The sequence below is a fragment of the Camelus bactrianus genome, chromosome 9 (genome assembly GCF_048773025.1).
Source record: "Camelus bactrianus isolate YW-2024 breed Bactrian camel chromosome 9, ASM4877302v1, whole genome shotgun sequence".
Taxonomy (NCBI): Eukaryota; Metazoa; Chordata; class Mammalia; order Artiodactyla; family Camelidae; genus Camelus; species Camelus bactrianus.
The window spans coordinates 2,279,312-2,307,234 of NC_133547.1; the positions used below are offsets into that span (position 1 = coordinate 2,279,312).

General features: G+C 50.1%; 1 protein-coding gene across 6 annotated transcripts in view; it reads left to right on the plus strand.

The window, feature by feature from the left end:
- Nucleotides 1-27,923, plus strand: part of NLRP13 (NLR family pyrin domain containing 13) — a 69,117-nt gene that overhangs the window by 31,599 nt on the left and 9,595 nt on the right. For 4 of the 6 annotated variants that reach the window (XM_074368969.1, XM_074368966.1, XM_074368967.1 and 1 more), the window contains 10 exons: nt 6,593-6,956; nt 11,289-11,357; nt 14,415-16,005; nt 17,904-18,071; nt 19,489-19,656; nt 20,093-20,263; nt 20,883-21,053; nt 23,780-23,950; nt 25,347-25,517; nt 27,659-27,829. In XM_074368969.1, the coding sequence (XP_074225070.1) occupies nt 6,593-6,956; nt 11,289-11,357; nt 14,415-16,005; nt 17,904-18,071; nt 19,489-19,656; nt 20,093-20,263; nt 20,883-21,053; nt 23,780-23,950; nt 25,347-25,517; nt 27,659-27,829 (3,215 nt within the window). Of the gene's footprint in view, nt 1-1,802; nt 1,909-6,592; nt 6,957-11,288; nt 11,358-14,414; nt 16,006-17,903; nt 18,072-19,488; nt 19,657-20,092; nt 20,264-20,882; nt 21,054-23,779; nt 23,951-24,252; nt 24,513-25,346; nt 25,518-27,658; nt 27,830-27,923 lie in introns of those variants that run through there. The other 2 variants (XM_074368970.1, XM_074368971.1) reach the window with 2 other exon arrangements.

Below are 27,923 nucleotides of genomic sequence, written 5' to 3' on the forward strand. Positions count from 1 at the left end.
AGCTGGACGGCCTCATGCTGGCCATGTCACCTCCCCACTCTCACATCCACCAGAGAGCTCACGATGTGTTCTTGGGATGGTCACAAGAGCTAACAAACGCAATGTCTGTGACAGGCTCTGCACAGAGCTTGCTGTAGACAGGGAGGCATCAAAACGTGGGGCCCAATAAGAACCAGTATAATAACAGGAGAGAAAACAGGTCAGATACTGGCCAGGGGCCGCAGGACGTTCGGGGTGGGGGGAGGGCTCCTTCAAGGCATTTTGACGAAGTGTTGAGTTCCTGGGTTTTGAAAACCGTCAGGAGAGGGCATGCAGGGTGGTAGCTAAGGGAACTGATTCTGAAGCCACCGATTCTTGAGTTTAAACCTGTATTTCAGTTACGTACCAGCTGTGTAAGCTTGTGCCCCAGTTTCCCTGTCTGTGGAACGGGGATACCTACTTCTTAGGGTGGTTGTGAGTTATTCTGTTGGGGATCTGCAGGTGGATTTATCTAGGGAGGAGTTTAAAAAGTGGACCTAGGGGGTCCTGGGGGAGCATTCTTCCTAAAGTTCACCAGCTGTGTGGTCTTAGACAAGTCACTCAACCTCTCTGTTTCTCACTTTTTTTCAAAATTCAGGATAACACTACTTACTTCAAGAAATGCAGTGAACTATGCTAAGTGCCTGCTTAGCACATGGGCTGTCAGCCAGTGACCACTCAGGGAGTAAAGACAACTAGGAATTTCAGTTTTTTTGAGGAACCCCCATACTGTTTTCCATAGTGGCTGCACCCACTTACATTCCCACCACACAGTGCACTTGGATTCTGTTTTCTCCCACGCCTGCACACTTGTCTTTTGGATGCTAGCAATTCTAACAGGCGAGAGGTGGTACCTCACTGTGGTTGTGGTTTGCGTTTCTCCCGTGTTCAGTGATGTTGAGTACCTTTTCATGCACCTGTTGGCCATCTGTGTGTCTTCTTTGGAAAAATAACCTCACTCATATGTGGAATCTAAAAACTAACTCATAGAAAAAGGATCAGACTTATGGTTGTCAGAGGCGTGGGAGACTCACATCCGCTTTGCAGCTTTTAATCTCCTGTTCCTTTCCCATCCTAATGCCTTTCTCTAATTTCTTCCCGGTTGCTAATTTAAATTTAAAATTAGTTACAACTGTCAATGGCCTGGATCCCCAGAGTCTGTTAAGGTGCAGAGTGGGGAAGACCATGTGCTTTTTTTCTTTCTGCTCTGGGAGATACTTGTAACGGGAAGGAGCCAGGAACTCTACTGCCCTTCAGGGGTGAGTCAAACTAGTTAAAATCGTTAATTAAAATTGCTCATTTAGTCGGCCAGCACCTCCAAGACGATGTTAAGTAGTGGTGGTGTTAAGACGACCGTATCCCGTCCTTGACCTCCGTGTTTCTGCTGGACTGGTTTCACGGGGGGTTTCCTGGCACTGGGAGGGGAAACGGCCATCAGGTGTGGTTGCCTCTGCGACTTTCAGGCCTCGTGGGCTCTTCATGCCGCTCATGTTTCATTGTTCTCCAAGGCCTCTGGGATGGCAGGACAGGTACGCACATAAACGGACTTGGGCCCAAGTGTAAGGCTCCACTCACATCGGGAAGGCGTGGCTTCTGACTGGAAGCCCACCTGCCCCTCCCCGCCCCGCTGGTGATGGCCTGGCCTGCACCTGGGGGCGGGGGCCTGCACCTGGGGGCGGGGGCCTGCACCTGGGGGCGGGGCTCAGCCCTGACCCCTCCCGAGCTGCGCTGGAGCGGAAGGGGCGGGGCGCCCAGAGGCAGACCTGATAGGCGGCTGAAGGCCCCGAGGACCAGTCACGGGCTGGGGGAGGGGCGGCCTCGGCTACCTCCTCGAGGCTCCGGGTCTGCTGGCGGCGCCTGGAGGGTTGCACGGGGTCAGAAGTCTGGTTGGTAAGTGACGCCTCCTTTCTCTGTGGCTCCCGACTTTTCCCTTTTCCTGGCGTCTCTCCCCCTGTTGGATCCTGACGGCATTTTCTTTTCTTTTTTTAAAAAAACAGCTTTATTAAAAAAAAGAAGGAACCCCCGCTATTTGTGACGGCGTGGGTGAGGCGGGGGGCGCTATCTTAAGTGAAGTTAGCCGGTCCTGGAAGGAAAGTACTGCGGGGCTCCGCCTGTGTGAGGTCCTGCGGGGGCTCCGACGTGGGGGAGGGGGCGGGACGTGGGGCGGTGCTGCTTCTGACGTGTCCTTAACCGGCACGGGGCGCTGGCACCCCTGGCTTCGCTCGTTTGAAGCTTCCCGCTTCCCAGACCCGGGACGTTCTCCGGGTCTTCGGGAAATTCCAGTCGAAGCTCTCGGTCCTTGGATTCTTTCCCTCCCTGTTTCCCTCCTTTCCACCCCCGCTCCACCGCTCCCTCTGGTGCGTCCTCCAAGCCTCTCGCGCCCTTGCGTGGATTTGCCTGTTGCTCCTTGCACCCGCCGTGGGGCCTCGTGGCCCCCGAGGCTCCCCTCGCTGGCAGCACGCCCAGTACTGAGCTCAGCTGACCCGCAGGACTCGCGGACCCCTCGTATGGGAATTCACCCGCTCGCCAACGTTTGCTTCTAACCCCTAGATCAACACTGGGGGCGTCCCCCGCTCAGTCTCGGGCGCGCGCACAAGGTGAGCGAGCGGAGGCACCTGGGCCGCGCTGCCAGCTGAGGTCGGACCAACAGGCCCCTGCCCTCTCATTTCGGCTCAGCTCGCATCCCCTGTGCAGGTGCCCCCTTGTGTGTGTGTGTGCTGGTGCCTTGTCTGGCTGCTGCGCTCTTTCGGGCGACACTGCTGTGTGCCAGAACCCCTGGCGCAGCGCTGAAGTGCCGGCGAACGTTCCTGAGCTCACGCGGGCTGAGATGCGCCTCGTGGAGAAACAGGTGCATTAGGTGAACTTCCTTCAGGCGTGAATCGTAGCGCTGTCAGCCGTGAGCTCAGCGGCAGTGGCTCCATGACGCGTGTTAAGAAAGGTGTCTTTAAACAGAGGCACGTGTAAGACAAGGTTGTGTGTCAGTTGGCTGATACAAACGCGATGACCAGAGGCCCAGAGGGACCTAATCCTGTGTTTCCTATAGAAGCCATGGTTCCCTGTTCAGTGATTCAGTGTTCCCGGTGACTTCTAGAAACGCGAGCACTGTGAATAGTGAAAACGGAGAAGTGACTGTACTTACAACAGGAAACGACACACGTTTAATGAACACATCATGTGTGCCTCATGTACCTGGGAATGGAGAATTAAGCAAGCAGATAAAGACTTCTTTTTTGTTCTTAATTAAATTTTTTTTTCTCAGGGGGAGGGAGGCAATTAGGTTTTTTTTTATTGATTTATTTAATGGATGTAACGGGGATTGAACCCAAAGCTTGTGCATGCTAAGCACATGCTCTACCACTGAGCTATACCCTCCCCCAGTTAAAGACTTCTTAAACTTGCATCTTCATGGCCAACATGTAAGCTCGTGAGATCTGCTCATTCAAGTCTGTGTCACCGGTTCCTAGTGTAGCTCTGAGGAGATAATGTAAAAACGTGGTGATTATAGTTGATAACTTAACTGACATTTGCCAAGAGAGTAGAACTTTAATATTCTCAACAAAAAAAAAAAGTGTGTGAATACATATATATCACATGTAGTGATGGATGTGTTAATTGGCTAGATGGGGAGAACCCTTTCACAATGTGTGTGTGTATATTCACCATGTATATGTATAAAGTCACCATGAGGTATGCTTTAAATATCTAACAATTTTATTGTTAGTTATACCTCAGTAAAATTTTTTAAAGGGGGAGGAGGAAAATCCTTTTTTCGTTTATAAGAGTAAGATTTAAAATGAAAAAATTTTTGATTTGTGTTTGCTCTCACAATGGCTGAATGTGTTAAAAAATTTTTTTCATTGGAGGTACTGGGGATTGAACCCAGGACCTTGTGCATGCTAAGTGTGTGCTCTGCCACTGGGCTGCACCCTGCCCCAACCCCAGCTTAATGTGTTTTATGTGTACACCTGTGTACCATCTCCATGTTCAAGAGACAGAGTATTTCTGGTACCCTAGAATGCCTCTAAATGCCCTTTCCGGGCTCCCCCAGAGCAGAGCACTATTCTCAACTTTATCGTGGTGAGTTTGTTTTTGCCTGTTTTTTGAACTTTATATGAAGATATTATGCAGTGGGTACCTTTTGTTGTCTTTTCTCTTCTGCTCAACATAATTGTGAGGTTGATCCAGGCTGTTGCATGGATGTTGTTTGTTTATTTCTCTGTAGAATTCCACTGTGTGTGTGTAATACATTCTCTTCAGTGGACATTTGGGTTGTTCCGAATGTTTGATTATCACTGACTAGAGCTGCTGTGAACACTCTTGTACGTGGCTTCCGGTGGTTTTTTGTGGGGGAATAAGCTGGGAATGGAACTGAAGGATATATGTGCATGTGTGCTGCAAGCAGTTTTACAAAGTGGATGCATCTTTTTCACTCTCCCACAGTGATGTAGAGCATTCCAGTAACTGCACATCTTCGACAACACTTGGTGATGTCATGTCAGCCCTTATCGTTTTAGCCACTCCAGATGGGGTGTAATATTACTTCACTGTGGTTTTAACAGAAAATTCCTGATTCATGCTTATCAGTCATTTAGTGAACGTCATTTGTGAAGTTCTTGTTGAAATCTTCTGACCACTTACTAAATATTTTTTTTTTGTGGTTGTTGGGTATAGAGTTTTATCTCTGTATCTCTATTTTTAATCAGTTAGGTCAGGTTGACTAATGATGTGATTCAAATAATCTATCTCCTTTTTTTTCCTGCTTGTTCTGTTTGTTATTGAGATGCGTGTTTAAATCTCCAGTTATCGTTTTAGTTCTATTTTTGCTTCATATATTTATTTATTTTTATTTTTATTATTTTTTGCTTCATATATTTAAAAGCTATACTATTTGATACACAGAATTTTAGAGTTGCTATATCTTCCTGCTGGACTGATCCTATTATAAAATGTGCTCTATATTGAGTCATAATTTTGCCTTAAAACCTACTCAGATGGTGGCATAGCTACACAGTTTCCCTTTCCTGGTGAGGGTGTGCATGCTGCATTTTTTCCTGATTATTTTCCTTGAAATGGTCCATGCTCTGGTACTTGAAGTGCACCTTTAAAATTTTTAATTGAGTTTGACAGATAGTCTTTAGTGTTTAGCTCACTTATGTTTATATACTTGCTGACACATTTGGGATTTAGTGTATTATCTTGCTATTTGTTTTCCAACATCTGCTTTCTGTTCTTCCTTATCATTTTTTGAATAACCTAAATATTCACTATTCATTTTTTCTTTGTTATTCATATATATATATATAAGTATAATCAGTTTACAATGTGGTGTCAATTTCTGGTGTACAGCACATTGCTTCAGTCATACAGGAACATACATACATTCATTTTCATATTCTTTTTCACCATAAGTTACTACAATATATTGAATATAGTCCCCTGTGCTATACAGTATAAACTTATTGTTTATCTATTTTATATATATTAGTTAGTATTTGTAAATCTAGAACTCCCAGTGTATCCCTTCCCACCCACTTCCCCTCCAGTAATCATGTTTGTTTCTACATCTGTGAGTCTATTTCTGTTTCATAAATAAGTTTGTCTTTTTTTTTTTTTTTTTTGAGATGCCACATATAAGTGATGTATGGTATTTTTCTTTCTATTTCTGGCTTACTTCACTTAGAATGACAATCTCCAGGTCCACCCATGTTGCAGCAAATGGCATTATTTTATTATTTTTTATGGCCGAGTAGTATTCCATTGTATAAATATACAACAGGTTTTATCCTTTATCCAGTCACCTGTCAATGGACATTTAGGTTGCTTCCATGTCTTGGCTATTGTAAATAGTGCTGCTATGAACATTGGGGTGCGTGTATCTTTTTAAATTAAGGTTCCCTCTGGATATATGCCCAGGAGTGGGATTGCTGGATCATATGGTAAGTCTATTTTTAGTCTTTTGAGGAGTCTCCATACTGTTTACCATAATGGCCAAACTCCATTCCCACAAACAGTGTAGGATGGTTCCCTTTTCTCCACACCCTCTCCATCATTTATTGTTCATGGACTTTTGAATGATGGCCATTCTGACTGGTGTGAGGTGATACCTCGTGGTTTTGATTTGCATTTCTCTGGTAATTAGCAATATTGAGCATTTTTTTCATGTGCCTATTGGCCGTTTGTATGTTGGAGAATTGCTTGTTTAGGTCTTCTGCCCATTTTTGGATCGGGTTGTTTGATTTTTTTGTTGTTAAGTTGTAAGCGCTGTTTTATATACTCGGGAAATTAAGCCCTTGTCAGTCTCGTCATTTGCATATATTTTCTCCCAGTCTGTGGGTGGTGGTTTTGTTTTGCTTATGGTTTCCTTTGCTGTGCAGAAACTTCTAAGTTTGTCTGGTGCTGTGCTAGGCACTGATGGTCCAGCCAAGGTCTGTTCAGAGGGAGTTGACATTCTTGTGGAAGAGAGAGAAATAAGCATTCAAACAGGGAGCAGGAGGTGGTGGGCGGGGAAAGCAGTACGTGGGTGGAGGAGATGCGCCATGGTTCCCCGTCTTGACTGGCAATTTGTTTTCTGCAGGTGCTCTTGATTTTGTGGCCTAAGTGCTCTTGTGTGAAGCGGAAACCTTGCATGTTGGGCCCGATGAGTTCTTCTGGTAGCATCTCCGTACACGATGGTTCCTATGAGAAGCTTCTGTCTTGCCTAATGGGCCTGGATCAGTATCAGCTGGAGGAATTCAAACTTGGCCTCCAGGCCCCGCAGCTGCTGCTTGAGAACTCCCGGCCGATCCCCTGGGCGAGCCTGAAAGCCGCCGGTCCTGCTGATCTGCTGTGCCTGTTGAGTGAGTACTTAACAGCGAGGCAGATATGGGACGTGACCCTCCACATCTTCGAGAACATGCAGCTGACTTCACTCTGCAAGGAAATGAGAGCAAAGACGAATGGTGAGTGGGTCTGTGAGATGGACGGCTGCCCGGTGCTCACGGAGCAGGGAGGTTGCACTGGATTTTTATGGGGTCGTTCCAAATTGCTGGTCTCCCCCTAAGAAAAAGTCTCTGTGGTGGGTTGTGCAAGTTCAAAGGCATAAAGGCTATGAAGGTTTGGAGCTGTTCCGTGGCAGGGATGCGATCAGAAGTAAGGAGAGGGAGCTGAAGGATGCGTGTTCAGTTCCGTTGCCAGGCTGCTTTTAAAAATACGAATTTGTTCCAATGCAGTGGTTGCATCGGGGCATGATTGGGGGACAACAGGAATTTCATGTTTGTTAGTGCATTTCTCCCCCTTGGAGAAACACTAGGTAAATGCAACAACCACCACCACCACCACCACAACAACCACCACCACCACAACCAGCACCACAACCACCACCACAACCACCACCACAACCAGCACAACCACCACAACCACCACCACAACCAGCACCACAACCAGCACCACAACTACCACCACAACCACCACAACCACCACCACAACCACAACCACAACTACCACAACAAAACACGACACCACAACAAAACACGACACCACAACAAAACACGACACCACAACAAAACAAAACAACACCACAGCACAACAAAACAACAAAACAAAAACCCCAAAGCAACAAAACACAAGCCCATGCCGAGCTGTGCTATTTCTTTCTTTGTGGAAGCCCTGCAGTATTTATTTGCTGTGCTAGTGATGTTTCGTAGCTCGCCAGCAAGTGTGAAGTCCTGCTGCCGTTTTAATTGTTTCTATCTTTTGCAAATGTGCCATAGACCCCAGTTTGCTATAAAAAAAAAAACCCGCGTGGCTTTTACTGCGCAGTGCCACCTACAGCAGCGAGTTTCAGGGACGCGCGCGCCGCTGTACGGCAGGGCGGCCGCCTCTGAGGCCTGCGGAAAACAGCCCGAGCTTCGGCTGCTGCCGGTTGCGCGCCGGGCACCGGTGCTGCCGCTTTCTGCGCGTTGGTGCTTATTCACGCTCCCCTGAGAAGGAGGTTCTGTCGTTGCTGCTTCACAGACGAGGAAACTGGGGTGCAGAGCACAAGGAAGTTGCCCGAGCTCGCAGAGCTGGGGTGTGAACCCCAGCGGCAGGTTTCCGGAGGCTCTGTGCTTGGCTGCGTGTTTCCTCCCCTGTCCCCCCAGCTGAGGGCGTGCGTCTGAGGAGTAGGGGTGGGCGCCGGCGGCATGCAGTCTTCCCCGTCAGAGCTTTGGGCGTTGGAGGTGCTGAGACGTGGAAACTCAGGTTTTGTGCGTCTTCCTGGGGCAGGAGGAGGGGACGGGGACTCCATTTCCCTGCATCTCCCCTCTTTTCCTCCTCCCCGCCCTCCCCTTCACAAATCCCTCGCATACCCTTGTCTGCACCAGGCGGATGTTGAGCAGAGAGCCAGGCAGTGGGATCGAGAACCCTTAAATCCTGTTTCTTTTTAAGTTTTTAATTTTTAAGGAAGTATAGTTGATTTAAAATGTTGTTAGTCTCAGGTGTACACAGTAGTGATTCTGGTACACACACACAGACACACACACACACATACACATATATTGTTTTCCACTATAGGCTATTACAACATACTGAATATAGCTCCCTGTGCTGTACAGTAGGACCTTGTTGTTTACCTATTTTACATATGGTAGTTTGTATCTGTTAATCCCAGACTCCTAATTTATCCCTCCCCCAGTCCTTTCCCGTTTGGCAACCATAAGTTTCTTTTCTATGTCTATGAGTCTGTTCTATAAATTCATCTGTGCCATTTTTTACATTCCATATATGTGATATTGTGTGGTACTTGTCTTTGACTTACTTCACTTAGTATGACAATCTCCAGGTCCTTCCATGTTGCTGCAAATGGCATTATTTCATTCTTTTTCATGGCTGAGTAGTATTCCATTGCATTCTCTCTTTTTGAAAACGGAGCTAGCTGTACCTACCCCTGAGTTTCAAGGGTGAAATGCTTAGAAGACACAGAATATATTCTCAATCACTTGTTCATCTTTGGGGTAGATTTTTTCCTAACAGTATCACCTTTCCTGGTGGTTTCCAGATGCTGGTTTGAGGATGGCAGACGGACAGTATCAGAGCTGCGAGGGTCTTTACCATCTCAGTGACACACTCCACCCCGCCAAGACTAATTCATCCAGTTCAGGTTGGGTGGCTCTTCAGTTCAACAGGCTTCCACAGATGGCCAAAGGAAACTGAGAACTGGGATATTTTTAAAGAAATTGGACTTCAACTCCAGGCTGTTTATTTGGAACAGCCCAGCTCTCCTGGCAGGGGGTCCCAGCTTGACCTAGAATCTTCAGTTTAGTGTGTCAAGATACAGGTTGGGGCACTTAATCTGGGCAGTAATGCTATAACTTGGGAGGCCCACACTAGTGGGATTGTTTGCAACAAAGGAATGCCACTTGTCATGTCCTTGGCTTCCAGATAAATGGAGCCGGTGACAAGGGACAGCCTTAGCCTTCTGGGCTACACCTGGGAAAAGATCCCCATCCCAGTGCCCAGATGCCAGGATGGCTGGCCTCGCCCGGGGTAGATTCTGTACCCCGGATGGGCTCCAGACACTCGGGACTCCTGGCCAAGGCCACGGTGGGTGGAGGACGATGGGTTCTTGTTCTTCAGAGAAACACGGCGGGTGAGGAGGAAGCCCAGGACCCAGCTCGCCACCCAGATCGAGTCCTGTAAACCTGGACAAGCCATGGAACTGTAAATATTAGAGCCATAGCTCCTTGATTTTTAAAATTGAGTTGTAGGTGATTTATAATGTATTCGTTTCAGGGGCACAGCACAGTGACGCAGTGTTTTTGCAGATGATACTACATTAAAAGTCATTACAAGGTGAATGGCTACAATCTCCGGTGCTGTACAGTATTCTCTTGTTGTGTATCTGTTTTATACATAGTAGTTTGTAGCTCTTAATCCCTTACCCCTAGCTTGCCCCTCCCCTCTCCCCTTGGGTAACTGCTAGTTTGTTTTCTGTATCTGAGTCTGGGTCTGTTTGGCATATACATTCATTTGTATTATTTTTTATATCCCACATGTGAGTGATATCATACACTATTTGTCTTTCTCTGTTTGGATTACTTTACTAAGAATATTCTCTAGGTCCAGCCATGTTGCTGCAAATGGCAGCATTTCATTCTTTTTTTGTTAAGCATTTTTTAAACTGAAGTATAGTTACTTTACAGTACTGTGTTAGTTTCAAGGGTACAGTAAAGCGATTCAGTTATACATCTACATATATCTATTTTCAGATTCTTTTCCACTATAGGTTATTACAAGATATTGAAAAAATTCCTTGTGCTATGGGAGCTTACTCTTTTTTATGGCTGAGTAATATTCCACGGTGTATACATATGTGTGTGTGTGTATGTTGCTTCTTTATCCATTCTTTGATCCAATCTCCTTTATATTTTGGAGCATTTGACAATTTAATTTTTTTATTGAGGTATAGTTGGTGTACCATATTACATAAGTTTCAGGCATACAACATATTGACTCACAATTTTTAAAGTTTATATTCTGTTTATAGTTATAAAATAAGCCATATCTCCTTTAGATTCAAATCCCTTTGGGGGCATTAGCTCATAGCAGCTGGGTGTACAAGACAGTGGGTTAGGAGTTACTGCTGTGTGAGTGAGACGTGGAAGTGGTCTCTTTGCTTGTGAGGAACAGGAAGTTCAGAGTGGTCATGTGAAACACACAGAGGGGCTTGGGTTAGAACCCATCCTTGCTGCTTTGCTTCCTATGGCATTTTATTTCCCAAATATTAGAGTGGCTTCTGTGTGCTGGGAATTGTTCTGTTTGGTGGGGATACATCAGTCAACACACACAGGTCAGCTATCTGTCCCCCACGCCAGAGGAGGGAGACAGGCAGTGGACATGAGAAGTAAGTACCTTGTATGGTGTGGCAGAGGGTGACAGGTGCAATGGAGAGGAGACGGTGGGTGGATGCGGGCTGCCCAAGGGACAAGGTGCTGTTGAGGGGCTAAGACTTGAGCAAAGACTCGGAGGTGAGGGAGTGCGCCAAGCGGGTATCTGGGGAAAGAGCTTTCCAGACCAGGGGCTGGCTGGATCCGGGGTCCCGAGGAGGGGAGGGGCTTTTAATAATGCGCTTTGGTCTCTGCGAAGAAGCATGTTTCCAAGCAGTTGGGTTGATGACGCGTGAGGCTATGATTCCAACGGTCTCTTTGATTCCCCCCCTTCAGAGAAATAGCGGGTTTTACTGAGGATATCCATCTCTGTGAGCCTGTTTTCAGCCTGGAATGTCTCACCAACCCACCATCACTGTTTTGTTTCAGAGTTCACACAGGCGCAGGAGCCCCACGATGCAGACCAGGAAAGACCAGGGACGCCAGGAGAAGAAGCAGGTTTGGACGCTGCTTTATGCTGCTCCCAGGCTTGTGTTTCACCGGGTTTGCACGTGCCGCCGCCTCTGAAATTGTCCTCAGTTTGTAGTTGGCCAGAAACGGCACCTGCTTCCGGTGCTGCTTGTTGGGCCCCGCACGCTGGCCGCTCTCTGGCTCCCCTCTGAGGTCTCAGATACCAGTGTCTGTTTCTGGACTTGGTGTTGCATTAATAGGTAGCTGTATTAAAGTTTTTTTTTACCTTTCTATATGATTTTTAAAAGTTACTTTCTATTTAGTTATGACAGAATACTGGCTCTGTTCCTTGTGTGGTGCACTACATCCTGGTACCCTGTCTTACAAGCCATAGTTCAGAGCGGCCGTGTGAAACATACCGAGGGGCTGGGTCAGAGCCAGTCCTTGCTGCTTGGCCCCCGAGGGCCCTGCCACTGCTAACTGGTGGCTTGTTCTCTGTGAGTCTCCTTGTTCTTTGTTATGTTCCCTATTTTGTTTGTCGTATTTTTTAGGTTCCACATATAAGTGATATCATGCAGTATTGTAATGCCCTCTAAGTACACCCGTGTTGCTGCCCATGGCAAATATTTCATTCTTTTTCATGGCTGAATAGTATTCTATCGTGTGTGCATGTAGGTGCGTGCGCGTATCTCACCACGTCTTAATCCATTTGTGTGTTGATGGACACTTCATGTCTTGGCTATTATAAATAGTGCTGGGTAGCTGTATTTTTTGTACCCTGGGGACTTTTCACATGGACAGAGCAATGTATTCAGAGATGGAACAACTTTAGTTTTATCAAAGAAGTGGCCATACTTGTGTGTAATCCAGAAAGAAACCCAGAAAACACAAAACTTAAAATGGAAGGCATCCATCCTTTGCCCAGGCCTGGAGTTCTGTTCTGTGGAGTCAACCACATGCCAGGCGTAGCTGCCACTCTGGCTGTTTGTTTCTGTGCTCAGAAATGACCCACATACACTGCCAGTCCTTAGGTTTCCAGTTAATTATCTGCCGACTCCTCATCGCGGCGGGCGAGTATCTCTCCTTCTGTCCTGCACTTGTTTGAAAGAACAGGTGTTCAGTGTCACGTGGGTGCGAGTCAGTGCTGAGCCACGCGGTAACTCAGGCTCACAGTGCTCAGTTTTTAGGACTGCTGCGTGAACTGCCACAGACCGGGCAGCTTGAACGGTAGACGCTGACCCTCTCATGGTGCTGGAGGTGGGAGCCTGGAGCCACGGTGTCGGCAGGGCCGAGCTTCCTCCGGGGGCTTGGCGGGAGAAGCCGCCCTGTCTCCCAGCTCCCTGGGGCTCCTGGCATTCCTGGGCCTGGGGCGCCTGCCTCCGTGGGCACGTGGCCTCCTTTTGTCCCAGAAGTCTCTGCCTCTCTCTTGTGACAGTACATCTGAGTGCGTTTGGGGCAATGCAGGGCAGTGAGGTTCTGGGGACTCGGACGTGGACATGCCGTTTTTTGGGGTCACTATTGAATCCACTACACATGCCTTTTTGCGGAAACTGTTTCCTATTTTTGTTTGAGTTAATAATCGCTTTTTTTCTGGTTTAGCTTCCTGTGCCATTATCATTACAGCACCTCAGAGTTCTCCGGGATGTGTAACACCATCAGATGTGTCAAGGAATCCGTCAGCTCCCCTGTCATTATCTCTAGACAATTTCCAGAAGCCCCACGTCCTTCTCCAGTCTCTGTCAGCTGCCACGTAGCTGCCATCCTGGGACTTCATTTGACCTTGAATTCCATTTTCTCTTCTGGAACGTTGCCTCCCCCTTTCCCCTGTGGAACCACGCCCACCTGTCTGACCACTGTCTCAGGGGACCCATTCCATAGCAGCTTATTGACAAAGGTCCATTTGAGATGGTATTTTTGAGAGCTTGCCTGGTGGAAGCTTTGTCCAGTGCGCCTTTTTTTTGAATGGTTTAGGTGTAATTTTTAAGGTTAAGAGTCATTCTTCCTCAGTGTCTCTGGTGTCCCAGTGTCCTGCAGTGTACAGTGTAGATAAATGTGACGCCTTTTAGATTTCTACACTGTTGTTACCTGTCTTTTGCACTATGGAAGCTTTTGGGGTCCTCCACCCCTGCGTTCTGAGATACTGCGGTGTGGCTGGGTTTTAGGACTTACTCCCTCAACTGGGTCGGGTACTAAGTAGGACCTTTAAATTAAATGCATCCTCCATCTGTGTGTCTTCTTTGGAGAAATGTCTGTTTAGGTCTTCTGCCCACTTTTGGATTGGGCTGTTTGTTTCCTTGTTGCTGAGTTGTATGAGCTGTTTGTGTATTCTGGAAATTAAGCCCTTGTCAGTTGCATTGTTTGCAAATATTTTCTCCCAGTCCTTATGTTGTTGTTTTGTTCTGCTTATGGTTTCTTTTACTTTGCAAAGCAGCAGGAAGGTTTGGGGGGGCGGAGAGTGGGGAGAGAGAGAATAATTTGTTGTTGTTTTATTATCGATGGGTTTGTTCGACTAAACGCTTCACCTAGATGACAGGTGTGGCTCCCTACCTCCGTCTGCTTGGTTTTCTTCTTGGTTTCCATTGCCCAAAGGCCAGTGACCTCAACAGATGTAAACTAGCATCCCTTGGCCTTCAGAGCAAAGGTGCCTGTGATCGAGCCCCTCCTGTGCAGTTGAGCTCGTCTGCCACCAGGCTGTGCGGGCACCATGCTCTAGAACGTCTCACTGCTGCCTCAGCGAGTTCTCTAGCTGGTCCCCCTGCCCGACAGCATCTCCTTCTGTATCTTGGACTGGCTGCTTCTCATGATTAAGGTGTCAGCTCTTAGGCAGGAGCCTCTGTTCATCCCTTCCTCCTCTTAAGGTCATTCTCAATCTATCTTGTGTCCATCTCAGGTCTTTTATTCTTGCCTGTCATCAAACTGTTTTGCTAACTTTTGATGCGTCCCCTCTCCCCCCGCCACCCCCACAATCCCCAGAGAAAGACCCCGAAGGCATGTTGTCTGCCTTTGTTCAGGGCTTTACGAGGGAACTCCATCATTGAATCAGTCCTAATGTCGAGACTCATTCTGACCGTTGTCCTGCCCTGTCGCGCCTCCCTTCTGTTCCAGCCCACAGGAGGAGGTACAGAGAGAGGATGAAGGCTAAAATACTGGCGATGTGGGACAGTGTCTCCTGGCCTGAAGACCATATATATCTCTGCAACGTGACGGCGAAGGAGCACGAAGAACTTAGGAGGCTGCTGGGCCCTAACCGGGCTGGAGCCCAGCCCCGGACGATCGTCCTGGAGGGCGGCGCCGGGGTTGGGAAGAGCACACTGGCGATGAAGGCCGTGCTGCACTGGGCAGAGGGCGTCCTCTTTCAGGACAGGTTCTCCTATGTTTTCTTTATCAGCTGCCATAAAGTGAAGGAGATGGCGGACACCACCCTTGCTGGCTTGCTTTCCCAGGACTGGCCTGACTCTCAGGCCCCCACTGAAGAGTTCATGGGTCATCCCGAGAGGCTCCTGTTTGTCATTGATGGCTTTGAAGAGATGGTTTTGTCCCCCGACTTGGACAACAGCCCACCATGTTCAGACTGGTACCGGCAGCTCCCAGTGGCCAGAATCCTCCTCCACTTGTTGAAGAAAGAGTTGGCGCCCACGGCTACCCTACTGGTAACAGCCAGAGACTACGGTAATGGTCGTCTTAAAGGGCTGCTGCTGAATCCATGGTTTGTCTTACTCTCAGGGTTCACAGAAGGAGACCGGGAGGAGTACTTCACCAGGTTCTTCGGTGACTACGACCAAGCCACGAAGATCTTGCGTAAGATGAGAAAAATGGAGTCTCTGTTTCGCTCCTGCTCTGCGCCCCTGGTGTGCTGGGCCGTGTGCTCCTGCCTGAAGCGGCAGATGGTGAGAAGCCCGTATTCCCGGCCGGGCGCCGAGACCGCCACCAGCCTGTACACGCGCTTCTTCTCCGGCCTGTCTTCCGCGGCCCCGGCGAGCGCGTCAGGGCAGAGCCGGCCGGGGCAGTGGAGGGCCCTCTGCAGCCTCGCTGCACAGGGCATGTGGCTCTCGCACTTCACGTTTCCAAAGGAGGACGTGGAGCGCTGGCACCTGGAGGCCCCTCTCGTCGAGTCTCTCCTGAGGCGGAATATTCTGCGCAAAGTCGGTGACTGTGAGGACTGCGTTGCTTTCACACACCACAGCTTCCAGGAGTTTCTGGGGGCCGTGTTCTACGTGCTCCAGGGAGCCAGAGGGTCCCTTGGTGGTGGTTCCACGAGGCATCAAGAGATGAGGGCGCTGCTGAGTGACGCCTTCTTGAACACAAACGTCTATTGGAATCAGATGGTTCTCTTTCTCTTTGGTCTTGTAAGGAGAGACCTGGCCAGGGAACTGGAAGACGCTCTGCGTTGTGAAGTGTCTCGCAGGGTGAGGGACGAGCTGCTGGACTGGGCAGAAGACTTAGAGGGGTGCAGCGCAGTCTCCGTCCGTTTTGAGTTCCTGCTGCTTTTCCAGTGCTTACATGAGACGCAGGACGAGGACTTTGTACGGCAGATCTTGAGTCGCCTCCTGGAAGCCGACCTTGACATTCGTGGGAGTCTGCAACTTCGAGTTTCTTCCTTTTGCCTGAAGCACTGTCAGAAGCTGAGTAAGCTGAGGCTTTCTGTCAGCAGTCCCATCCCTCAAACGGAGCTGACTTTTGACCTGGAAACCCCGGGGTGAGTAATCCAGAACCATCCCTCCCCTGACCAGCTTCCCCTCATCTCCACGGGCTCCGCCCAGCTTCTTCCACGAAAAACCGACTCTGCTGTCGGTCGTGGTGTCCTCAGTGGTTGTGACTGCCCAAACATTCTAGATCAGCTCCAGCCTGTGGGAATCCGTCCCTTTGTGGGGTCATACAGGGTTTCCCGGCTCCCTCAGCGGTTCCCCTTGGACCTTGTATCTCAGGCGGTGCCTGCTGGAGGTCTGCACGCCAGGCGTCGCGCCGCGGCCTCTGCCTGCGTCTAGCTGGTGCCCGCGCCTGGATGGAGGGGACCTCTTGTTGTCCTCAGAGACGAGAAGACTGGCTGGTGAAAACACGGTTTTTTTACGTCAGTGTGGCTAGCAAGTGGCCCAGCCTGGACTGGAGCCCAGCTCCTTCAGAGCTCCAGACCTCAAGTAAAACGCTGCGCGCCTCTCCTTTGAGTATCAGTTGGAAGCAGCGTGGGGCCCAGGGTGTCAACAGAATCTTACAGCTTGTTCTTATGAGTTTGTCCCTTTGTCTCCTGGAAGAAGGATCTTGGAAATACTTGAGCCGCTGTCGGTTCCTATCCTCTGACCTTGCCCCATCACTGACACGGCTTCCAGTCTGGGAGGGGACTACTAGAAAAGGCAGACTTCCTCATGGTAGGTTCCAGGAACGTTTTCTGAACATTTCTTGGGACAGGAGTTGCTAAATGTGTTGTCAAATCCTTTCCTGTTTAACCCTCAAACCTGTAAGAAATAACCAGTGCAATTTTGATTGAACAACGTGAAATTTTGAGAGGACTGATTTCTTTGTGTTCACCCAGACTGAAACATGAGTAAGGTGCTCGGTTGGAGGGTCTGGATTAATTAACGTTCAGCATGCGTTTGCTGTCGCTTATCCGGACTTGGAGTCCCTAAAACTTAAATGAGGGCCTTGTTTCCCTGGTGTTCCCTTTTGGGTCACGTGAGCAAGTGCTGTTACTACAGAATGATTCCCCGGGTGGGACCCCGCTTACTACGAGGATTGCTGCTGAGCCCACACCAGTGATCACATTATGCACGGTCACCCTAAGGCTCAAGCGAATTCCAGACCTTCCCTAAAGTTGGCAGAGACCCGATGGTGAGGTTACTTCCTGCTTCTCCGCAGCACAGCGTCTTACTGCTTTCCTCAAGGGTTTTAAACTGTGTCCGTCAGCACAGGCAGGGATGCTATATTCATGAATGCACGTGCATGCATACGCCACATACAGACACACACGCGCATACACACGTAAGGCTGCAAACACTCTCACCAGTGCCACAATTCTGGACTTAGAGCAGAACTTTATCACCTTCAGATGCTCTCAGAATGTAGTCTTTGCTTTACTTCCCTCATCTCATCGAGATTTAAAAAATTCATTTCTGACTTTAATGCTCTTTTATTCTTAACATGGAGCGCCTACTACATTAGGGACATTCTACATGATTAGAATTCTAATAATTCTAAGTTCTAAATATTTTCATGAATCTTCTTTAATCTCTGCAAAATCCTACAGGAGTAAGTTTTATTACGCACATTTGGAGACAGAAAACTGGAGCACAGAGGTTGAACGCTTCTACGAGCTCCGAATGCGCCCCAGGTCTGTTTACTTGGAGTTTGAACTTTTAAGGATTATGCCCATGGTCCACCTCACCCCGTGTATGCACTGCCTCTCCTCTGAAGGAGTTGTTGAGGATCGTGGGAATAAAGCATCTGGTACTTTAAGAACTGTAGCTTTTGGGTTACACATTTTCATATTCAGAACTTCACCGAGTGTGTTCTCATCAGGGCCTCTTCTTGCCTCCTGTACATCACCTTCTGGGTGCTGAGTTTCGTTTACTCTCACTGGCCTCCTCTCTCTCCCTCACAAAGGGCAAAGGTGGTCGATTTGAGGACTCGTCAGTGGCAGGATATTTGCTCCGTGCTTCGCAATGGGAACATGCGTGAGCTGGACCTGAGTGACAGCAAGCTTAATGCTTCCTCCATGAAGAGACTCTGTTACGAGCTGAGAAATCCAAGGTGCAGACTCCAGAAGCTGACGTAAGTGTGCGCCTCTCACAGTTTGAAGATGGCCATAGAATAACCAAACATTTTTCTTCTGACTACAGCAGTGGGCATCTATTTGCCAGAAAGTAATCTGGGTTCTCAGGAGAATAAAATGAAGGGACTTGCACCAGTGAAGCTGCTAATTCGGCGAGGTAGATTGAACTTTAAAACATGACAGTCCATTATAAGCGACCTTGACTAGAGGTACCTGCTAATTTTTTCTTCAGAGCCTTGGTGGAGTGGGGGGGCGGGACTATGTTTTGAGCTAAATATAAAGGCGCAGAAGCTTTCTAGGGCTCGGGAGAGCTGGGGGCGCCCCGGGCCCGAGGGGAGGCCGCCCGCCCCGGAGCGCCCGCCGAGCACCTCCCGCGGCGTCAGCTCCCCGGAGAAGCAGACTTAAAGGACCGCAAGGTCGGTGAGGCGGCGACAGGGCGGAAGGGAGGCGGCTCAGGAACGCGGCCAGGTGTGCGGGGTGCTCGGCGCTCTAGACAGGGGAGGCCCGCCGGCCGGACGCCGCCGGGGGTGGGCCGCGCGCTGCGCTGAAGGGCAGCTCCGGCTGGGCTTACCGCTCCTACGGCGCCACGAGCGTACGGGGCGCAGGGTCTCAGAGCCGGTTCCCGGCGAGGCAGGAATGGGCAGGAGGAGGCGGGCCTTGCCGGAGAGGCCAGGGGAGGATCACCTGCTGGAGGACCCAGTGAGAGTCGCACTTAGAGCTGAACTGGAGGTGGCCTCCGGTCAGATGCTCTGCAGTCTAGGCTCGCGAATTCCACCCTGTTCCGCCTCCACAATTTTCAAGGTCATCCCTCGAGGTCTGAAAATCAGAGGCAGGCACTGCTTCAATGAGCTGAGAGCAGAAGATGTGGCGCTAGTAACCGCCCTCAGACTTCTGTGCGTCCAGTGAGCTGGGTCAGATACCTGGGAGGCAGGCGCAACAGCCTTCTTCTCTGTACCCCCTGCCCCCATTTTACTTCTATAACTTAGTTCTCAAGATAAGCAAGCCCAGGACACAAGCAGAAGGAGGAAGGTTTCTCACTAGGGCTCACGGGGTCGGCGTAGGGAGGGTGACCTCCCTGGAAGAGGAGGCAGGCCCAGGACATCTTAACAGCAGACTGGGGTGGGGGGCAGGCTTGATTCTTGACTCCATACGTCCACCTGAGCTTAGCGGCTCTTTTGGGAGTATATTTTATTTCATTTTAATTTTTAACACCTTTATTGTGGTGTGGTTCCTGCACAGTAAACTACACGTATTTCAGAGGCACAGGTTGATGGCTTTTGATTTGGGAGTATATTTTAGATTGCCTTCTCAAAGGTTTCTCACTTCCTCTTATGTCTCGTACATCCTTAAGGGTGTGTGTGCTGGAAAGGCCGGACGGGGAAGCGGTCTTCCCTTCCCGCTGCCTCTCGCCCTTAGGTGCAGGTCGGTGTCTCCCGTGCGGGTTCTGAAGGAGCTTGTCCTCGTTCTGCACGGGAACCACAGGCTGACCCACCTCGACCTGAGCTGCAACAACCTGGGAATCACCGTGTCTGCGATGATCTTTAGAACTCTGAGGCACTCAGCCTGCAACCTCCAGTATCTGTGGTCAGTCTCTGGTTTCCCAGCTCTGTCCCTAGCGTCACACCTAGGTGTGACGACTCACTGGGAGGGCAGGAGTCAGCGCTGCAGCGGAAGGGTGCAGAGAAAGACGAGCCAAGGGGGGAAGTGCACGCGTGTAGGGCGGTGGTTCTCAAAGCTGGAAGTATGTCAGGGTCACCGAGGGGGCATGCTACAACACAGGTTCCTGGAACCCGCCCCCAAGATCCAGCCGGCCTACTCTGGGGCCTGGTAATGAGCATTTCTAACAGCCCGTGAGGTGATGTTGGGCTGTGGACCGCACTGAGTAGCACAGACGTACAAGGGCGTAGCTCGCCTGTCCCTGGAAGGAATGAGAACAAGGGAGAAGCATGGAGCGAGGGGGCCTCTAAACCAAGACCACCCCTCCCAGGAGTGACTGCTTGACCCGGGGCCTCCTCGGTAGGTTGGAGTCATGTGGCCTCACCGCCTGGGCCTGCCATCAGCTCTTTGCGGAACTCGGCGAGAACTCCAGCCTGCGGTTCCTCAGCCTGGGCGACAACAACCTCTCTAACACCGAGGTGAAAAGACTGCAGGGGCCGTTTGGGACGTCCAGGTGCCCCCTCAAGGAGCTGTCGTAAGTCCTCCCACTTGTTCAAAACACCTCCTTTGCAAGCTGGAGCAGCAGCGGGAGTATGTTTTGGGGAGCCCCGGGGAGCCCCTGCTGAGTCTGCCTGTCCCACTGACACCCTTCTTGTCACCTTCTTCCTTCTCCCCCTTCTCCTTGGGCTCAGCCTCAGCCCTCACCTTGGTTTGGGGAACCTTGACCATCAGCTTCTATGTATAACCCCCTTAGGCTCTGCCAGCCTCTTCTGAACACAGTGGTTTTCAACGAGGGGCGATTGTGTCCCCCAGGGGACATTTGGCAAAGTCTGGACATGTGCTGGTTTTCACATCTGAGGAGGGGAGGGTGTTCCTGGCATCAGGTGGGAACAGAGTAGGAACAATCAGCCCCCTACAGTGCACTGGAGGCCCCGCACAGTGAAGGCTGGTCTGGCCCAGAGGTCAGTAGGACTGAGACCGAGCAATCTCCCCTTCACCCACCCTCTCCTCATTCTTGAAGCTTTGTTCTTTATCCAGTTTCATCTTTCCATGATTTTGGGTCCCAGAGGTGTGGCCCCAGGGGCTGAGAGTTTGAGAAAGAAAAAAGGACCCGGGCAGAGCTGAGGCCCACCTGGCACCTTCGCCTCCTGCAGGCTGGAGAAGTGCAACCTGTCGGTGGCCAGCTGTCGGGACCTGGCCCTGCTTCTCACCAGCGCCCAGGGGGTGACTCGGCTGTGCCTGGGGTTGAATCCACTCCAAGACGACGGTGTGGAGCCGCTGTGTGGTTCCCTGGCCCACCCTGACTGCGTCTTGGAGAGACTGGTGTAAGTTCCTCCCGCCTCCCTTTCTGGGAATGGCTGTCCACGGGGTTAGGCATCAGGACAGTGACTCCTCCACATGGGATCCACTCACATCACTGAGCAGTTGCTCAGTGTGCTGGGCATCGACCTACACATCGATTCTCAGTAGAACCCCGGATTTGTTCAATTAATCTCTGCAGGCTGTGCCAAGTGATTCAGCCTTAACAAGGATCCCAGGAAATTAGGATATTTTGGTCCACCAATAACTGAGTTCCTATCTGCAGACACAGAGCTGGCCCCAAGGTCAGGGTGGTGGGTCAGACAGGCATGCTCCCTGCCTGTGTGGAGGGTGTGGTCTACAAGTAAGACACAGACAACAGCGGCTCAGATATGAAGACAAAGTAGACACGAGGAGACAGAGTGGTGGGGCTGGCTCTCAGCGAGGTCTGTGCTCAGCAGCCGATCTGAGGAGGTGGTGTTTGAAGCAGAGATGACTGTTGGGGAGGAAGCCGCATGCAGAGGGAAGGAGCAGGAGGGCAAAGGTCCTGGGGTTGGAATGAGCTTGGGGTGTTGTAGGAACAAGGAAACGCGTGTGGCTGGAGTGACGTGAGTGAGGGGCTAACGGAAGAAGTGCAGCTGGAGGGGCAGGAGGATGCCTGGGGTTTGCCCAGGCTGGGGAGGAATCTGTGTTGTGTTTGGAGGTTTGACAGTGACATACTTGGGCGTACTCTGAGAGGTCACCCAGCCTGCTGTCGAAGGATGGACGGTAGTGAGGGGCAGAGTACAAGCAGAAGCAAGTGCCTGTGGACCAGGCTGGGAGCTGAGAGGGAGCTGGCCTGGGCGAGGCGGGCAAGACTCTGGGGCGTATCAGAGGGGAGAGCCGGTGGGACTTGTTGACGGATTGGAGATGGCTGAGGAGGGAAAGGAACCTGGCACCCCTCCAGGTGATGGGCTCGGGCAGCCGGGGGAAGGGTGGTGCCATGTTTTGACACACTGAGGACTGGGGGGTGAGGGGGTTTGGGGGTAAGGAGTTTGGACTGGCACATAGGGGCGTGAGACTCCTGTTAACCAACTGTGCAGAGACATTGCGTGAGCAGGTGCATCTGGGATGGAAGGACTCGGGGGTGGTGGCAGGGGATGAGAGTCCACAACGGAGAGCTTTTCTTCTTTGGCTGATGCTGCTTCTGGGCACGGGAGTGGAGTGGGTGGAGAGCTGAGATTTCCTGGGACTGGGTGCTGTTCAGGTGAGTGTGAAAGGCTGGGAAAGGCCCGGGTTCTCGAGGGCTTCCTGTCTGACGGTGATGGTGGAGGGCCACGGAACCTGAGCCTTGCACTTGCTGACCTCACAGAACCAGAATACTATTAGGTAATTAACATGCATATAATATGAACTAATATCATACATGTGCAGTTATATTCATAAGATGACATATAACTTATACTTTATCACATTTAATATGATATATTAATATTTACAATAATATAACTGACTATAATATATCCTATTGCCTATTATATAACTATGTAATATATATATATCTTGTTATATAATGGCAACATATTACATAGATTATCTGTTATATAATACCTATATGTCTATTATATAATTATATAATATATAATACTTAATATAAATAGGTATATTATAAAATTATATATTTATCTATAATATATTAAGTCTCTGATATTATAATATATAAGTTTTTGCTTACTAATGTTTATTTTTTGTTTTATTGTGTAGAGTTATTACAGTTCGACTGCACATATGCATTATATTGCATGTAAATACATATAAACAGTATACTGCACATTTTTTTAGTTTTCATATATGTACTAATGATTGTTTCTAAGAACAGATTAGATCTTTAGGTTTTTAAACTTACATAGTTATCAAAGGAATAAAGCCAACTACAAAGTAAGAAACAACAGAATGTGGTAATCTAGTCATAAAGGGCAGTCAGATGTACTTACACATATTCTGTATCTCATATAACTTGTTTGTTTTAAAGCTTTAAAAATATTGCCTATTCACATGTTTTGTTTATTTAAAGTTGTTTTAAATGGAGGTACTGGGGATTGAATCCAGGACCTCGTGCATGCTAGCTTAGCACCCTACCCTGGGGCTGCGCCCTGACCCTCGTAGGACTTGCATCGCACGCTTGCTAAATACTGTCGCAAGCCTCGGACACGCATGGAACCTTGACGGGCCAGCACAGGCCCGGCTTCAGGATGGCAGAGATGGAGGCAGGAGTGGCACGGCCTCCTGGCAGCAGTTAGTCCTGGCCGACCGGCCTTTGAACCCACGTCCGACTGGCTCTGCACCCCGGGGTTCATCCCCAGCTGCTGCAAGGCTATTTAAAGTAGTTTTCTTTTCTTTTTAATTTTTACTTAAAATTTTAAAAATTCTTACATTAAACTTGACTTTTTTGACATGTAGGAAGCTGTACATACTTAACGCATGCCATTGGGTGCGTTTGGGAGCATCACCGACCACCCAGGCCGTCCGTGTGCCGTCGCCCCGCCTCTGTTACTGCAGCTCCCGGGCGCGGTGACGTCCCCGCAGGCGCTGCCGCAGCGCGGAGCTGCAGGGCCATCGGCGTGCGCGCTGCGGGGCCCCGGGAGGAGGAGGGGCGAGCGGGCACGGGCGCCCGGCGCATCCGGGCGGGGGCGGGGGCGGGGGCGGCGGCGGCGGCGGCGGGATTCGGCCCCGCCCCGGCGGCCCCCCTGAGCGCGCGGCCCCGGCCCCGCAGGCTTTCGTGCTGCCGGCTCGGCGCGCCCAGCTGCGGGCACCTGTCGGACGCTCTCCTCCGGAGCAGGACCCTGACGCACCTGAGCTTGAGGAGGAACGAGCTGGGCGACGCGGGCGTGGCGCGTCTGTGCGCGGCCCTGCGGCGTCCGCGTTGCCGGCTGCGCAGCCTCGAGTAAGTTCATCGCCTCTCTTGTGGGGGTGGTGGGGGTGGGGGGCGAGCGCCCCGACCTGTGAGTGCCTGAGCGCCAGCTGGGTCTGGGGTCCTGGGTGGGGTCGCCGGGCCATGGGGGGCTGTTGGTTCTGTTGGAGGAGGGGACGGGGGTGGGCAGTGGTGCCGGAGGCGCGGGGATGGGATGACTGTTGAGGACCAGCTACAGCGGGGACCCTCAAGACCACCCTGCGGGCTTGACGATTCCCTGGGAGGACCCCCCAGATGCAGCACACAGGCGTGTTCATGGCTGTGATTTATTACAGCGAACGGGGACAAAGCAAAATCGGCGGAGGGTGACGGTGCACGGGGTGAAGTTCAGAGGAGGCCAGGGGGAGCTCCCGGGAACCCTCTCCCAGCCGGGCCACCCGGGCCACGTGCGCCCCCAGCAAGCGTTGTAGCAGCACCCGCGAAGGGCTGCGCACCAGGGCCGCTCGCCACACTCCATGCTCAGCACGTGTCCTGGTGCTGGTCCTGGGGACACCTCTGCCTGGCGAGTACCAGGACTCCGACTTCCGCTCTTGCAAATGCCGAGAGCCACCTGTGTGACCTTCCAACTGAAAACCGTGTGGATAAAACCTGATGCCTTTTTTCCCTATTGGGTTTTTTTTCCCCCTTGACTTGTAGGCATTCTTCACGAGTGAAACTGAGTCATTTTGGGTGTAATTTGCATATATTGTTTATCTTGTTCACAGTTCCCTTAGACTTGGTTCTTGACAGTTTTAACCAGGTGGACATTTTTCATGAAGCCGAACTTTTCCTATTATGGCATAAGGATTTCTGCCTTAGGTTTGCCTTCTCCTCCTTAACGTGTCACTCTGGCGTTTCATCTCTCTCTCCTCCCCTTCTGTGTCTCTGAGTGTCTCTCCTCACTCTGTGTCTCTGTGTCTCTCTCATCGCTGTCTCGCCCTCTCACCTTGCTCCTCCTCTCTCTCTCCCAGTGTTTGCCTGGATCACTGATCTCAAACCTATCTTGCTATAATAATTCATCTTTAGGTATTTAGATCTGCCATTAAGTGAGATTCCTGGTGTTTTTTTCAGCTCAAGATGTTGAGCTTAAAAGCTGAAAAACATGTTCTGTGGTAACCAGAGCCTGGGTTCTCTGGTGAGCGTCACAGAGACAGGCCTGTCGGTGGTCTGGGGAGGGAGATGGCTGGATGGCCTTTGCTTGTTTCCCAGGTAGATCGAGTGCCCAGGGGTCCCGGACCTCCTATCCAGCACCTTCCTCTTTCAGGGCTCAGGATAAGACGTGTGGGCACCTCTTTTTCCCGTGGAAGACAGTGGGATGGGCTTGAACAAACAGCAAAGACTAATGGCTGAAGGATGACTTTCCCCCACTCTGTTTATTTCTACTTTGCAGCTTGTCAGCTTGCTCTTTGACAGCAGAGGGCTGTCAGGAGCTTGCTGATGCCCTCAAGCGCAACCCTAATGTGAAAACCTTGGATATCGGGGAAAATGACGTTCAGGATGATGGGGTGAAACGGCTGTGCGAGGTGCTGAAATGCTCGAATTGCACACTGAGCACGCTTGGGTGAGTCAGTCCTGTTCTCTGTGCCGGAAGACCCCCCCCTCCACTCGGGGTGGGGAGGGAATAATAAATGGTTGATGGGGAGGGGCGGTGGTTAAGAAGGTGAAAAATGGTGAAGGAGAAAGCTCTCCTTTAAAAAAACCTCTTCTGCTTGTTGATAAACTCCAAGTGTAGAGAAGAAGTTTTACTCTTATCAGCCCCACCCTTGATTCCTTGTAAACATTCCCCCTTTGAATCAGTACCTTTTGCTGCGGTGTGTGGGGCATGTTTCCTGCCCCGTGAATCTTTCCTGTCGAAGGGGAAGACTGATTTTTAACCACAACGCCATGTGTTTGCTCAGCAAACTAAGATGGCTTAGCCTCGGGTAGTACGAATTTGGTTAAATAGTAGCCATTTTTCCAGACAGGCAGTGGTTGCAGTCATTCTTACAAAGTGCTTAGGGGCTCAGGGGAAACTGTGCTGAGGAGGGTAGGGCTTGAAGTGAGCCTTGAAGTAAGAGTTCTCGCCCCGTCCCCAAGTGCCCAGAAGGAAGCGAGAGGGAAAGAAAGCTCTTGGCAGAGGTTGACAGCGTAAATGATGGCTCAGAGGTTGGTTTTCCAGGGAGATTCAACATGTGGTTAGAACAGAGTGATGGGTGTAAAGGAGGAGATAAGATTCTGTGGGGGACAATTCTGTAGGGTAAGTTATCATTTGAATGCTTACTATGTGCTTGGACGTGGGAGAGACAGTACGATCATGACTTCATACTCCAGCAGGGAGGCACTAGGAGGCTGGTACCTTTTATACCCATTTTATAGATGAGGAAACTGAGGCAAGGAGCTCACTTAGCTAAAGATGGAGACAAGGACCCAATGGAAGTCTGATGCAGAAGCGAGTTCCTTTTTCCTCCAGCTTTACTGAGATATAGTGGACATGACGTTGTGTAAGTTTAAGGCGTGCAGCCTGCTGATCTGATACATTTCTGTACTGCAGAGTGGTTACTGCCATAGCTTTAGGTAACACCTCCGTCCTATCACATAGCTGCCGTGGAGAACATGTAAGATGTATGCTCTCAACAACTTCCAGGTGCATAAAGCAATGTTGACTGTGGTCACCGTGCCGTATATTCGATCCCCAGAATCTATTCACCGTAGGACTGGAAGTCTGTGCCTTTGGACCAGCACCTCCCCACTTCCCCTGCCCCATCCCTGGGAACCACCACTCCACTCTCTGTTTCTCTGAGTTTGGCTTTTTTTGGATTCCACATGCAAGTGATGTCATACAGTGTTTTTCTCTGCGGAAGTCCTGCCGTTGGGGACAGCACGGGTGTACCTTGGGGGCATTGCGCTCAGTGAGACACATCAGAAGCCAGTTCTGTCACACTTCTCTGTCCTTCAAGAAGCACCTTCATTGCGATGTTCTTTATCCTGTAGGTGAAGGAGAAGCCACCAGATTTAAACAAGTAAATCAGGATTATTGTTATGCTTTAAAAAATAAACAGGGTCTGGTTTTAAGCCCTCGCTTTCTAGGTGCTTCTCCCCGGAGGAGAAGAGACTAAACCACTGGCCAACAGTTACTGCGCTGTCTCTAGTGATGAATTCCTTCCTGATCCTCAGCTCCCCCGCCCCCTTTTTTTTAAAAATTGAAATAGAGTCAGTTTACAATGTTGTGTCAACTTCCGGTGTCCAGCGTAACGCCTCAGCCATCCATCTACATACGTATGTCTGTTTTCAGGTTCTTTCTCTTTGCAGGTTACTACGGGATACTGAATACAGTTCCCTGTGCTGTACAGAAGGACCCTGTTTATCCATTTTTGCAGTATACAATGCACCCTGTCACTTTTTTTCTTGGCCTTCCTAGTATCCGGCCAACCGTATTTTCTGATTTTGAAGTGTTGCCTTTGGGAATGGGATGGAAGAAGCGAGGTGAAGGGTACTTAGGCTCTTCTGGTCGTTCCTCAGCTGTCACGTGGGTTTAAGATGTGATCTAACTTTAATGGATTACATGAGTTATGTGTAAGCATTTGGAAAAGTGTCTGGTGTGTGTCACACGCTGTTAACCAGTCTGTTTCGGCAGCATGTTTCCCCGAGTCTTGCGCTGTTTTTCTCTCTAACGTCTCGATCCTGGAGGACCACCTTCCACGCTTCCGTCTCACCCCCTTCTAGGCTGGAGAGATGCAACTTGACGCGTGGTTGCTGCCAGCATCTCTCCTCTGCTCTCGGAAGCAGCAAAAGCCTGGTTAATCTGGACCTGTCAGGAAATGACCTGGGGCCTGAGGGAGTCAGCACGCTGTGGAAGTCCTTGGAAAAACCAGCGTGCACACTGCGGAAACTCAGGTAATCCCCACTGCCTCGTACACGGGGAGGCACCTGCTGAGATGCGGGCGGAGTGGAGAATGTTTCAAAGTGGACGCCGAGGTTATCCTGCACT